A 12,284-nucleotide genomic window follows, 5' to 3' on the forward strand; every position below is an offset into this window, starting at 1 on the left:
GGCCAAGCTTCAGGGGTACACCAGCTTAGGTGGAGGAGAATCAACCCCAGCTTGTTTTCACCCATGCTTGATGATGAATGATGGTGATCATCTTGCACTGGATCTTTATGAAGAGTACAGTCCCCTCAGGACAGAACATTGTTAACTGTGGGTGTGTCCACACTGTTCTTAGCAGTTACCTTTCATATCTACAAGGCCAGTTTGAGAAATGCTTGATCTAGTAGGGTCACAACCTCTCAACTCTGGAGTTTGTGCACAAGTGTGAAGACCGGAGTTTGGATCCAAAGCACACCCATGTAAAAGCTAGGTGCAGTGATGAGTGTCTGTAACCCCAGTGTGGATGGCAGGAGGACAGAGAAGAGGACCCTAGGATCTTGGTAGTCATGCAGCCTAGCTGAAATGGCAAGCTCCAGATTTAGTGAGAGACCCTGTCTCAAAAAAATAAGATGAAGAGCCATGGGAGAAGACAGCCAATATTGATCTCTGGTCTCCACAGACTCATGTGTGTGTGAATCCACCTATACACATGTGCATTCATACTCACCATAACACACACACACACACACACACACACACACACACACACACACACACACACGAAAAACAAGAATAAACATTCCCTCCCACCCGCTTTGTGAAATAGGGTCTGACAGTGTGACTCTGGCTGGTCTGAAACTCACTATGTAGACCAGGCTAACTTTAAACTCACAGAAATCTGTCTGCTTGTGCCTCCCGAGTGTTGGAGTTAAGATGTGCATTGTGATTTTTGGCAAATATGTCTCTCTTGATGACACCTGCAGCCACAGCTGCTCTAGCTCCCCGTTTGTTGTGGGACTTTATAGAAATCTTTTCATTGCCCAGAGGAAACACAACTACAAAGAAAGAGAGGCAGGCACGTCAGGCTGGAGTGGGCTGAGGAGGACGGAGTGCTGCCTGCATCTGGCTGAAGCCCCCTGGAGAACAATGCCATCATCCTTGTGTCCAGATGGGTGCACAGGAGTGGCCACAGGAGACCTGTGTGTCTAGACAGAATGTCCAGAGCTGGAGCCAGCTGACTCAGGAGGCGATGGCCTATGGTCACAGGGTCTGCTAACAGATGTTAGCATGAAATGCGAGACTTCGATGCCTCAGAGATGTTCCCTGTCTCCTGGCTTTTGCAAGCCTGGGACTGGTCTGAGACTGGGGTGAAGTCACAAATATGGAGGTGCCTAAGGTCAAGAAACTGCAGGAATGCCAGATGCCAGTGCATGTAGTGACCCAGAAGCTCAGTTCCCTCCAGCCACAGGCTTGTTGATCAGAGCTAAGGGACCAGTGGCAGGGTCTCTCACTGTGTCCTTGTTTCTAGGTGTTATCAGCAACAGCAACTGGGGAGGCCAAGGTGCCTGTCACCGCTACCCTGGAAGCAGAGATTGGCAGTGTGCCTCCTGGGAGCCCCACCCTAGCCATGTCCACCCAGAACTCCAGGGAAGTGGGCACTCCAGTGAGTAGTTTGTGCACACATTTCACTTCTGCTAGAGGTTCTCCTAGGTAGAAGTGGATACTAGCCTCCTGTCTGCAAATGCAGAGCTGCAGCACCATGGGGCGAGTCCAGGTGGGCATGGGCAAATGGCTGCAGGGGTGTTCACTCATTGAGAGAGGTCTGCAGAGAGCTACGCTACCCAGGCACTGATCCCACTTGCCAGGGTTGAAGGTCACTGGGATAGGCTGAGTTCCCAAGACACAGTAGCCAAGGGACAGAGGACTCCCAAAGCACTCTGGGAGTGATCTTGCAGGTTACAGGGGCAGAAGGTGAGTCTGGGAGTTTGAGAAAATTAGCCAAGCAGAGGGGACAGATAGATGTTACAGGTGGGAGCCAGAGGAGCAAAGGTCCAAAGACCACACAGGAACTGAAGAAGTACAGGATGACTGCGGGGTCAGCAGCGGCCCCCGGTGTCAGCTGTGGGCTGAAGATGAGAAGATGGAGAGACCCAGAGCATGGAGGCTTCTGCTGGATAGCTTGACAGCATCTAGTGAAGTGGCCGCCACTGAAGCACAGGAGAGGACCAACAAGATCTTAGGGGGACTAGAATTCTAGCATGATCACCCTGGCTTCTAAGTGGAGAAAGGATGAAGGAAGCCGGCCTGGGTACATGGATGGAGATAGAAGGCGGATCCAGGTCCAGATGAGCAGAGGTGGCCATGAACATGTCAGATCTTTCCCAAAGTTCCCGTGAGTGAGGGGCTAAAAAGCATCCTTTGATTTTGTAGGCATGATTCTGAGTGACGCTGGAGAGGGCGATTTTAAACGTGGGAGGTACCGAGCTAGGGGAGCAGGAGGCAGGGGACAATCAGGTGATTGGCAGCTGTAGAGCAATGGGGGCAGAGACAAAGGGCAGGTTTAGACGTGCCAGCGCTTTGAAGGAGAGGGAGGCACAGGACACAGGTACAAGGGGGACCTTGGCTGTCTGTCCCCTAAAGCCACAGACATGGATCAAAATGGTGGTCCACTAACCTGGACCTTTGGGATGTCTTTCCATTCAGGATCCAGAGAATGAAGAAAATCCAGCAACAGCAGCATCGGGGGATGGCGAGGTGCCCACCGGCACTGCTGGGGGTGCAGAGGCTGGCACCATGCCTACTGCAGGGCCAACCCTATCCATGCTTACCCAGAAGCCAAGAGAAGAGGCCACTCTGGTAAGGACAGGCTTCCCAGCCTTACACTCGGCAAACCCAGATGCCCTGGCTGGGGTGTGGGGAGCACCTCTGAGCAGTGCTAGTTCAGAGCTGGGAGTGCCTGCCAGGACTTCTATGTGTATGGCTCAGACTGTGTGGTCCAGCAGGGACCGGAGGGAGACGGGGATGACCTGTGTGGTCAGAGGAGAAGGGAGGAGTCTCAGGGCTGTGTGCAGAGTCTCCCACCAGCAGAGGCCAGGGACCAGGGCCAGTGTGTGTGACCTGCATGTGAGGGGAAGAGGTCCTGGTGTGGTTGTGGGCTGTCAGGGGAAGGGAGGCAGGGTGCAGACAGGCAGGCCTGACAGGGTAGAGGGCAAGGTCGAGCTGCCTGCAGTGTAGAGAAGACTGGACACACACACACCCAGCTGGACATGGACTGGCCTGTCCCTGTGTATCCCATAAAGGTACTTTACCCATCAGATTCAAACCTGCCTCCTCATGGCCACTCCTGGGTCCCCACTTCGTGTGCATGGGACAGTCCCATCCTAGCTGCCTCATTATCAGAATTATCTTCTTCCTTCTGTCCCACATCCCATGAGAATGGAGTCCTGTTGCTTTTCTTCCTAAATCTGTAACTCAGCAGCGTAGGCCCTGAACAGCCTCCTTCCCCAGCCAGCACTGTTCACACCTCTCTGCGGCCTCTCTATGGTGGCTGTTCCCCCTCTTCTGGGATGCTTCGCTGACCTTGACCTACTGACCCAGCTCCCTTGAGAAGCTGAGCAGGGTCCGGTCACTGGCCTTCTTGGCTGCACCTGGGGCCGCTGTGTTCCTGACCCGAGTCGCAGCTTCCTGCCTCAAGTTTCTCTGAGTTTCCTCTTGCCCTGCAGTCTTCCCCCACTCCTCCTCTCTGCAGAGAGTCTCCCCACACCCCTCCCTTCACCTTCTTGCTTGTCAGCGTCAGCCCAGCATCGCTTCCCCGGGAAGGTGCTGGCATGGGCTCTGAAGGCTCCTGGGCCTTGTCCTTGGGAGACCTCGTCCCAACTGTATTGGTAAAAAGTTCCATCCCTAGCGCATGCCTGGCTCCCTAGCAGCTCATGAGCCTGGTGGGGACAGGGCTCAGCGGATCTGCTTCGATCAAGGGGCAGGTGCTGAGATTTGCTGAGTGAATGCATGAAGGCAGCAGGGTCCGCCAAGGTCAACAACCCACCTCTGAGCTCCTCCACATGCTTTCTGTCTGTCTGTCTGTCTGTCTGTAAGATACTGTGCAGGCAGCCTTGCGGTCTGCCCTTATGTCCACACAGGCTAGTGACAGAATTCTCCAGGCCACCTGACTATCACACAGTTGAGTTCAAAGAACAAAGTGTCTCCTTTTCCTTCCCTTTCTTCCCTTGTTCCCTTTTCTTCTTAAAGACAAGGAATGTGTCACAGCGGGAGAAAAGCAGGAACCAGGCTCCAGTTCTAGCGAGTCTCTCAGCATAGTAGAAGCCGGAGATCGGCTAGCAGAATGGTATGGAACTAGGAGGGCTGCCTGCAGATGTGATGAGCTCCCCATGACTGGGAGTGTGGAAACTAAGCCCAGATATGCACTGAGCACCGGGCAGAGTTGGGCAGCTAGATGGATTCCAGAGGTGGGCTCATGATGCCCAGGAAGGTGTCTTCTGCCTCTGAGCTGCAGTGAGCCCCTGAGGCCTGGACACTCAGTTACAGTCCTGCCTTGATGCGTACAGGGCAGGCGCAAAGGAGCTGCTGAGAGCTGATGGTCCCAGTGGTTTCCTCTCCGTAGCATGTGCACAGCCGCCGCCGAAGAAAGGGTGGGGGTCACAGGGCACGGTCTCATGGCAGTTCTGTTCCAGGGTCCAAACGGTGAAGAATGGCTAACCCCAGCTGTGTCCAAAGTGCCCCTCAGTGCTTTTGAGGAAGAGGAAGCCAGCGGGACTGCCACCGACAGCCTGGATGCCTTCACACCCACAGTGGTCCTTGAGCAAGCCAGCGAGGCTCCTACAGACATCCAGAATGCTCTCACACCCACAGTGGCCCCTGAGCAAGTGTTTACTTCTGTAAGTCCCAGCTAGCATCCTTTCTGACGCATGGGGGACAGAAAGGTCAGCGTTCTGAGCCAGGACCCATTAAGGTCCTCTGCAGAGGCACACACAGCTTGAGCTCTGTTGTGAGACCTGGGAAAACTACAGCTGAACAGGGAAGAAAGACAATGGCAGAAGGAGCCAGGTGTTGGGTTTTGTCCCAGTCGGCTACCTCCTAGCTCTGACTAAGAACTTTCCTAGAGATCAGTGTCCCAAAGATGGGAGGGGCTTCCAGCAGTCACTCCCGTGACTGAGCTGGGTGTGAGGATGCTGGTAGGTAAGTAAATGTTTTGACATTGGACTGCCATCACAGAAACGACACACCCAATCCTGCCACAAGGACCCCTCTTGTTGATCTCCTTTGCAGGCACCTGCTGATGGAGAAGACTTGGTAGCTGCCACAGAGGAAGCTGAAGAGGAGGGGTCTGGCCTCACACCCCCCAGTTGGCCTCCGCTCCCCACACCTACAGTGATTCTCGAGAGGCAGGTCACTCTGGTAAGTGTCCTGGGAGTTTGGACTCAGCTGGCAGATCTTTCAGTGTGGAGAAGGCCATCCTAATCTTCCCATGGTTGGCTCTCATCTTGGTTTGTAAAGATGGTATTGAGGGCCTTTGGCCTGAGAACCCCCAAGAGGCTACAGTTTAGGTAGGAAAAGGCAAAAAAATAAATATAGAGAGACCTTTCTTAGGTCTCCAATTGCTTTTGTAATTGCATCAAGATTAGTGATGTCCTAGAGAATAAACACTGAGTGCAGGGATCAGCAGGGTCTGTGGAGACACGGAGCATGAATGGTGTGTGGACCTGCCAGGGCCTCCCAGCTGAGGGTCTGAGGCTGTGGGCTGCTACTCCTAACCTTCAGGCTGGCTTCTGGTCTGCACGGGACAGTTGGAGAGTCAGTTGAGGAGATGTTCAGACCATCTATGCTCACACGTGCGGTCGCCAGCTTAGGGGTGGTCCCTTGTCTCAGAGAAGCAGGCAACTCAGAAATCAGGCCTGTGTGAACAAGGGAGTGAACTGTTCTTCAGGGTGAAGGTGGTTCTCAAGGATAACCTCCTACAGATGACCACCTCAGTGTGTCAGTCCCTAGAGTGACACTCTGAAAGCCATGACATGTGACCCCTCAGCTGCAACACTCCAGTGACCTGTGCTAAGGGGCTCAGAAGTCAGGAGAGCCCTCTGAGAATCCCGAATGGCCCTTGCCCGAGAGCATCTTCCAGTGTCTGGCTGGTTCCCAAGCAGCTTCCCTTCATTGTGGTTAGAGTTGCCCTTGGCTCCTGTAGGATGAGTGATCTCAATTCTAGGTGAGAGCAATGGGTTGTCATGAGATAAGGGACCTGCCAGTTGTATCTGAGAGGCAGGGCTGGGGTCACCCTGAGCCCTCTGGCCTCCACGGCTCCTCCTGTGAATTGTTACCCTCTTACATCTTCATATCCAAGAGCATGATATAAGAAAAGACCCTGAGCCTGACAGAGAAGCAGGAAGCCAAGGACCACTTCCAGAGATGCCCTGTTGTGAGGGCTCCAGTCTCCCCATCATTGTTGGCAAAGGAAGAAGAGTGAGGATTCTGAGTTCAAATCCCAGTGTACATTAGACACTGTCAGGTGGCTCAAAGCCCTCAGGTCCAGAGCCTACTGATATCCTAGTGAGTGAGACTTGGGCCGGCACTCCCCAGAGATCTGTCCTCAAGGCGGCTATCACTGAGAGTCACCAGCTGCCCAAGACGCCTCAGCTCATCAAGCATCGTGATTCCCTAACAGGGTCCCCTGCCCCTCGGCTCCTTACGCCACAGCCTGTGCAAGGTCCACGCTGCTCCCTGGGATGCCACAGCAGGCACAGGCAGAGCCTGCTCTTTGCTGAAACTGTTCTTATAGAAAGATCTAGAAACTGTACCAAGGGGCTCAGTATGGCATAGATGCCTCCCATAATCACCAACTTGAGCCGATCTGTCTTAGCGCTTCTCCCTCCTACAACCTTGTGCAAGGATGGAGAAGCCTGGAACATTGTTGACAAACCCGAAGCATCATGTCAGTTAACTTGTAAATAGTTGGTGATGCATCGCCAGTAGATGGATTTGGGACCTTGGGGTTGTTTGTTTGTTTTGGTTTTTATGATAATCACGCTATCATCATCCATCTAACAAATCAGTAGCCTCTCCACAGTCTCTGGTACTCAGGTTGACTTTTTAATGCCTCTTGCCAGTTAGTTTGACTCTGAATTGTCAGTCTGTATGTTACATGTTGATACTGTATAAACTGTTGACATGACAGCTGCATGGTATGGTGAAGGGGAAGGTTTTTATTGTAGATATGAGAGAGAGAGCAGCTAGAGGCATCTGGAAGAGTCAGAGCAGAAAGAGAAAGGAGACTGAATATAGCCAGCAGATTGGACCTGGCCAGGGCCAGGGGATGGAGAATAGAAATGAATGACATAGAAAGAGAGAATATGAGAGAGAGAGAGAGAGAGAGAGAGAGAGAGAGAGAGAGAGAGAGAGAGAGAGAGAGAACAGAATAGCAGGGTTATAAGGAGAATGGGTAGCTGGGGGGAGGGAAGCCCATGAACTGGGGAGGGGGGAAGCCCATGAACTGGAGGGAGTTTAGGGTAGGGGAGGAGGTGAGAAGGGCTAGGAGGCTGGTATGGACTTTGAAATGTGTGTGATACATGTGATATGGAGGGAGCCTGGAGACCAGCATGGGCTTTGATATGCTAAGAGGCACCACAGGAAACCATATGACCCTTCTGCCCAAGGTAAGGGAAATGACTCTGTCAGAGGAGAATCAGCCTCACAAGTTCCTCAGGGATGCTGGCTTTTATCTAACCACCAGAAATCCTCCTGTAGTCCAGGTTGAGCCCATTGCTGGATATTTGGGCTGCCTTTTGGAGTCTAGGGAATTGGAGTCTCCTTTGGACCTAACAGATACATCTCTCAAGTGTCTTTTTGTCTCTGCATCCCCCCCTTATTTTTCTATTTGGTGTTTTGGAGAAACTGAGCCAACCACCCTTGTATCCTTGAGTTTTCTGTTCTGAGAAGGCAGGCTGGTGGGGCCAGTCTGGGGTGGGGGTGGGGGGGTGCTTACTGCTTCTGGGAAACTCTGTTCACATATATTAGCGACCCTAAAATTAACAACCAGAAGTTAACCACCACACAATTGCAAGGAATTTTGTTCTAAGACTCTTCCTCAATGGAGATAACCTGATATGTCACAAAGGATTTTGTTTACTAGGACGGTAATCTTAATATCTGCCCATAGCAGAGGGAACTGGGTATGATTTAATTAGTCAACAAAAGGAGACCAGTTAAAGTCTATTCACATAATGGAACATTAGACATTATTAAAATTATTCTTATTTCTATTCTTATTTGTATTGGGGAAATGCTTACTGTACCATGCTAAGTGGAAGAAGATGGTTATAAACTTGAGTGTTGTGTGGTCTTCACTATTAGGAAACTCATACTCTAGAAGGAAGCGCCCTCCCTAAATGTTAGCAGTGTTGCTTCACAGTGGAGGGACTGTGGGTGCTGTTAGGTATTTTGTGCATTTTGTTGCTTTTTGCTATGAGGCTTATAGCTTTGGCAGTAGTTTGTTTTATAGTACTGTTTGTTCTGTGTTTGTAAAGCTAGGGGTTAAACATAAATAACTGTACATGATAAACCAGCTTTCACCACTGAGCTACATTCCTAGCCCTTATGACAGAATTTTTAAAAATTTAAATAATGTATTTATGGGGGCGGGGAGTGGGGGAGTAGCATGCGTACGCACATGCGTGCCAGCCAGAATTGGGCATCAAGTGTCCTCTATCGCTCTTCAGCTATTCTTTTGAGGCAAGGTCTCTCCCTGAACCTGAGGCCCCCCATATTCTCAACTAGACTTGAAGCTGACAAGCCCTATCAACTCTCCAGTCTCCACCACATACCCCAAACTACAGTTATGGGCATGCAAGGGGTGCCCAGATTGTTAGTGGGTTCTGGGATCCGAACTCTGACCTGTGATTATACAGCACCCAGTCTTATCTGCTGAGACATCCTCTAACCCCAGAGTCTTTTGTAAACCTCTAAGAAGAGTGGAGGGTTAAGGAGGAGGAGGGAGGGAAAGGAAGAGTGGGAGAGAAGCAGGAGACACGGGAGGAAGATACGCAGGAGGAGGGGTCGGTAAATGAACAGGTGAACACAGCGCAGCATCCTGCCATGCAGGTCACTGCCAAGGTCGCTGCCAAACGCCTGGGTTGGGCACAGCTGTGAACAGACATTGATGCCCCAGTTCCTGTGTCGAGAGCTTAAAAGCACAGTCAGGACGGTCAAGAGGGCACCCGCCTGGAATATTCCCAGAATCCTTTCGAATTGCAGAGGCAATACAGTTCAGGGGGTACAAGGCAAGCCCGACGCTGCTGCTCCTCTGCAACCAATTTCTTCACGTCTCCCTGCCTCCTACGACTGCAAAGCCCGAGGAACACAAGCATGGTTCCTGCCTCTTGATTTGTTGTGAGAGTCAATGAGTCGTGGAAAACTTTGTCTAGCATAACACACTTGCTCAATAAATTAGCTATATGCAGTTATTCATCACACGAGAAGACACTGAGCGGGTTAAGACACTGCTCACGGTCACACAGTTCCTGGAGGGAAGAGAGCACAGTCTTCAGATTTTGTGCCTTAAGTTTTTGTGCTGTCTACAGCACATCTTCAGACATGACCCACAGGTTCAGCAAAACCCACCATGTTCAAAATCAAGTCATTCCATTGGCTGAGTCTTTTGACCGCTACAGGCCTCAGTTTCCCTGTTATGGAAGGTCCTTCTGAGTCACACGCCATTCCCTCTTGGGAAGGAGTTGATGAGGAAGATCTCCCACGGCCCCTGGTCGCAGGTTGGTGTCTCAGCAGCTGGAGGATCTCAGGAGAGCTGGTGTGATGATAGGGGACACTTGTGGAGCGGTAGCCAGGATGAAGGGGTGTGTACACAAACGCTGCCTGAGGTCCATCAGTACAGAGGTAACAGCTTGTCTTCTGGAAGAACTGCTCGGGCAATCTATTCTCACATCAGGGTGACCCCAAATGTGATTCCCCGGGGGGCTCGTGCTCTCACCACGGGTGACAGCTTGGCGGCTCCTCTCCATCTCTGCTTTGGTCCCGGGCCTCTGCTTTCGGCTCTCTGGAGAGCAAGCCCTGGGAAAGCCAGTGGCCTATGGGTGAGGTTTCCCTCTTGCTCTCCACCTCTGCCACTTCAGGGAACTTCAGAGGCAGCAGGGCTCCGAGGGTGCAGGGAGCCCTAAGAAGAAGCCTCAAAACCCCCACATCGGTGGTGGGGAGGTTCACTGTTGATGTCCCTCTCCATACTCCTTAGGTTTGGCTCAGCCATTCTTTCGTCATATTTATCAGGACAGCCATTTCTCTGGAGGCTTTTGACAGCCGACATCTCATAGGCTCACTTTTCTCCTCCCCTCCTCCCTCCTCCTCTTCCTCCTCCCCTCATCCCCTTGTTCCCACATGGACACTGTTGGCATCTAAAGGTGTTTTCTAAACACCAGTTATGCCAGGCTGTGGGACTGGGAGTATTGCCTGGAGAAGCCCATGGTTTCAGGAAGGCAGATCTGGGAGGAGTCAAGACCCAGAGAGGCTTCAGGGGTGGATAGAATGAGCAGTCCACTGGTTGCAGATGCCAAGCCTCTGGTAGAATTGCCTCAGGGAACCCTAGGCAACATCAGGGTCTATGCAATTGTGTGTGCATGCTCAGCTTACCCTACCATATCCCCTCTCTTACCAGTGTGAGGCAGGAACAAAGGACCACTGAGCCCTGAGAACCAGGAAGTGCTGGTGGCAGGGGTCAGGGTGACAGGCTATGCCTTGGGCCATTCTTATAAGAGAAAATGCCTTTCTTCAGTTGGGTTCAGAGCTTAAAGGTGAGCAATGTCTACAAAGAAGGGGACATTGGGAGGAGACGCCTCCTTGATCCTGTGGGTCTTTCTAGGATGGTGCTGTGGGGGAGGGGGACTTTCTGGACTCCCAGACTCTATAGTTCCTTTCAGTCAGACCTCAGGCTTCCACTGTTCTGGAGCCCTGCAGGCTTCAGCTCCATATTTCACTTACATCATTATGTTCTCTGGACCCTAAGGGACCAAGAAGGACATCTCCACTAGACCCTGGCTCGAGACCTGCTCCTTTCCCTGGGCTTCCTAACTCTAGTAATGACACCCATTTATCTGGTCACCAGGAAACAAACCCTGAACATCCCTCAGGGGGTCCTCCCTGCTTCCCATCTAGGCCTTCCCAAGTTCCCTGAGTTTAGCTGTGTGGTTCTCTCTCCTCCATCATATGAAAGCAACAGTCTTCAACAGGAATCCTTACCTCTGCTACCACCTCTGTCTCATAGACTGTTCTGTTACTGTGAGGAGACACCATGACCAAGGCAACTTACAAAAGAAGGCATTTAGTTGGATGCTTGCTTACATTTTCAGAGGGTTAGTCTATTATCATTATGGCAAGAAGCATGGTGGCAGGCAGGCATGGTGCTGGGGAAGAAGTTAACAGCTTACATCTGATCCTCAAATTACAGGCCGAGAGAGATTGAGACTGGACTGGCATGGGCTTTTGAAATATCAAAGCCAACCCTCAGTGACACATCTCCTCCAACAAAGCCACACCTCCTAATCCTTCCCAAACAGTTCCACTAATTGGGGACCAAGCATTCAACGTATGAGCCTATGGAGAACAATCTCATTCAAACTGCCACGGTTCCCTCTTACAGCCACAGGACAGTGACTTTCCTGCTTCTAGCTCTAACTTGCAACCCCGATCCTCCTTGGACCTCTGGGGGTGGGGCACGGCATATGCATATTTAATGATCAAATAAAGCCATATCCAAGCCCTCACCTTCAGCATGGTTTCACACGGGAGGCCACCTAGGGACTAAGGTGTTCCCTGGAGAGGAAACAGAAGGAATTGGAAGGGTGCTGAGACCAGGTCACCTGCAGGCTGAATGATGGGGCGGCTGAGGCGGGACTCCGGCTGGGAAGGGGTGTAGAGGTGAGACCAGAAAGGAAGTTGGCCACAGACATTTTAAGGCATTAGAACACAGGAGCACCTGAGGTGGCGTGGCTGTCTATGGAGTCTGGTGCCTGAATCCACTTGTGGAAATTTCTTTTTTCTGCAGGTAGGAGTGGAGGCCGAGGGCTCTGGCCCTGTTTGGCCCCTGGATGTGGGCTCAGGCTCTGGAGACATTGTGGGCAATGAGGATCTGTTGAGAGTGAGTATGAGGGGTGCTGGGGGCTGGTGTTGGGGACCCAGGAGGGCAGGTTTTGGGGTGAGGCAAACAATGACAGTGGACCGGCCCCTTGGGACTGTTTCCTGGAGTCTATGGGGATCATCATACATTCCCCTTTACTTTTTACTCATTTAAGCCAAGGGCGAGTCTGGATTTGCATTGAGATCTTTCTCTTCTCCACCCTACCCTCCTCCTTTCCCTGGAAGCTGTTCTTGTCTCCGTCACAGCAAGTTTGTTCATTGGCCTTCGCCTCCACCCAGGGCTTCCACACTCCTCTTCATCTGTGAAAGAATTGCCCTGG

General features: G+C 51.8%; 1 protein-coding gene across 2 annotated transcripts in view; it reads left to right on the top strand.

Annotated features, from left to right (window-relative positions):
- Col15a1 (collagen type XV alpha 1 chain) overlaps window positions 1-12,284 on the top strand; it is a 106,164-nt gene that overhangs the window by 47,310 nt on the left and 46,570 nt on the right. For both annotated transcript variants that reach the window (XM_076564175.1, XM_006973679.4), the window contains exons 8-12: window positions 1,346-1,480; window positions 2,521-2,673; window positions 4,506-4,709; window positions 5,101-5,229; window positions 11,873-11,965. In XM_076564175.1, the coding sequence (XP_076420290.1) occupies window positions 1,346-1,480; window positions 2,521-2,673; window positions 4,506-4,709; window positions 5,101-5,229; window positions 11,873-11,965 (714 nt within the window). The remainder of the gene's footprint in view (window positions 1-1,345; window positions 1,481-2,520; window positions 2,674-4,505; window positions 4,710-5,100; window positions 5,230-11,872; window positions 11,966-12,284) is intronic.

The sequence above is a fragment of the Peromyscus maniculatus genome, chromosome 2 (genome assembly GCF_049852395.1).
Source record: "Peromyscus maniculatus bairdii isolate BWxNUB_F1_BW_parent chromosome 2, HU_Pman_BW_mat_3.1, whole genome shotgun sequence".
NCBI classification, from domain to species: domain Eukaryota; kingdom Metazoa; phylum Chordata; class Mammalia; order Rodentia; family Cricetidae; genus Peromyscus; species Peromyscus maniculatus.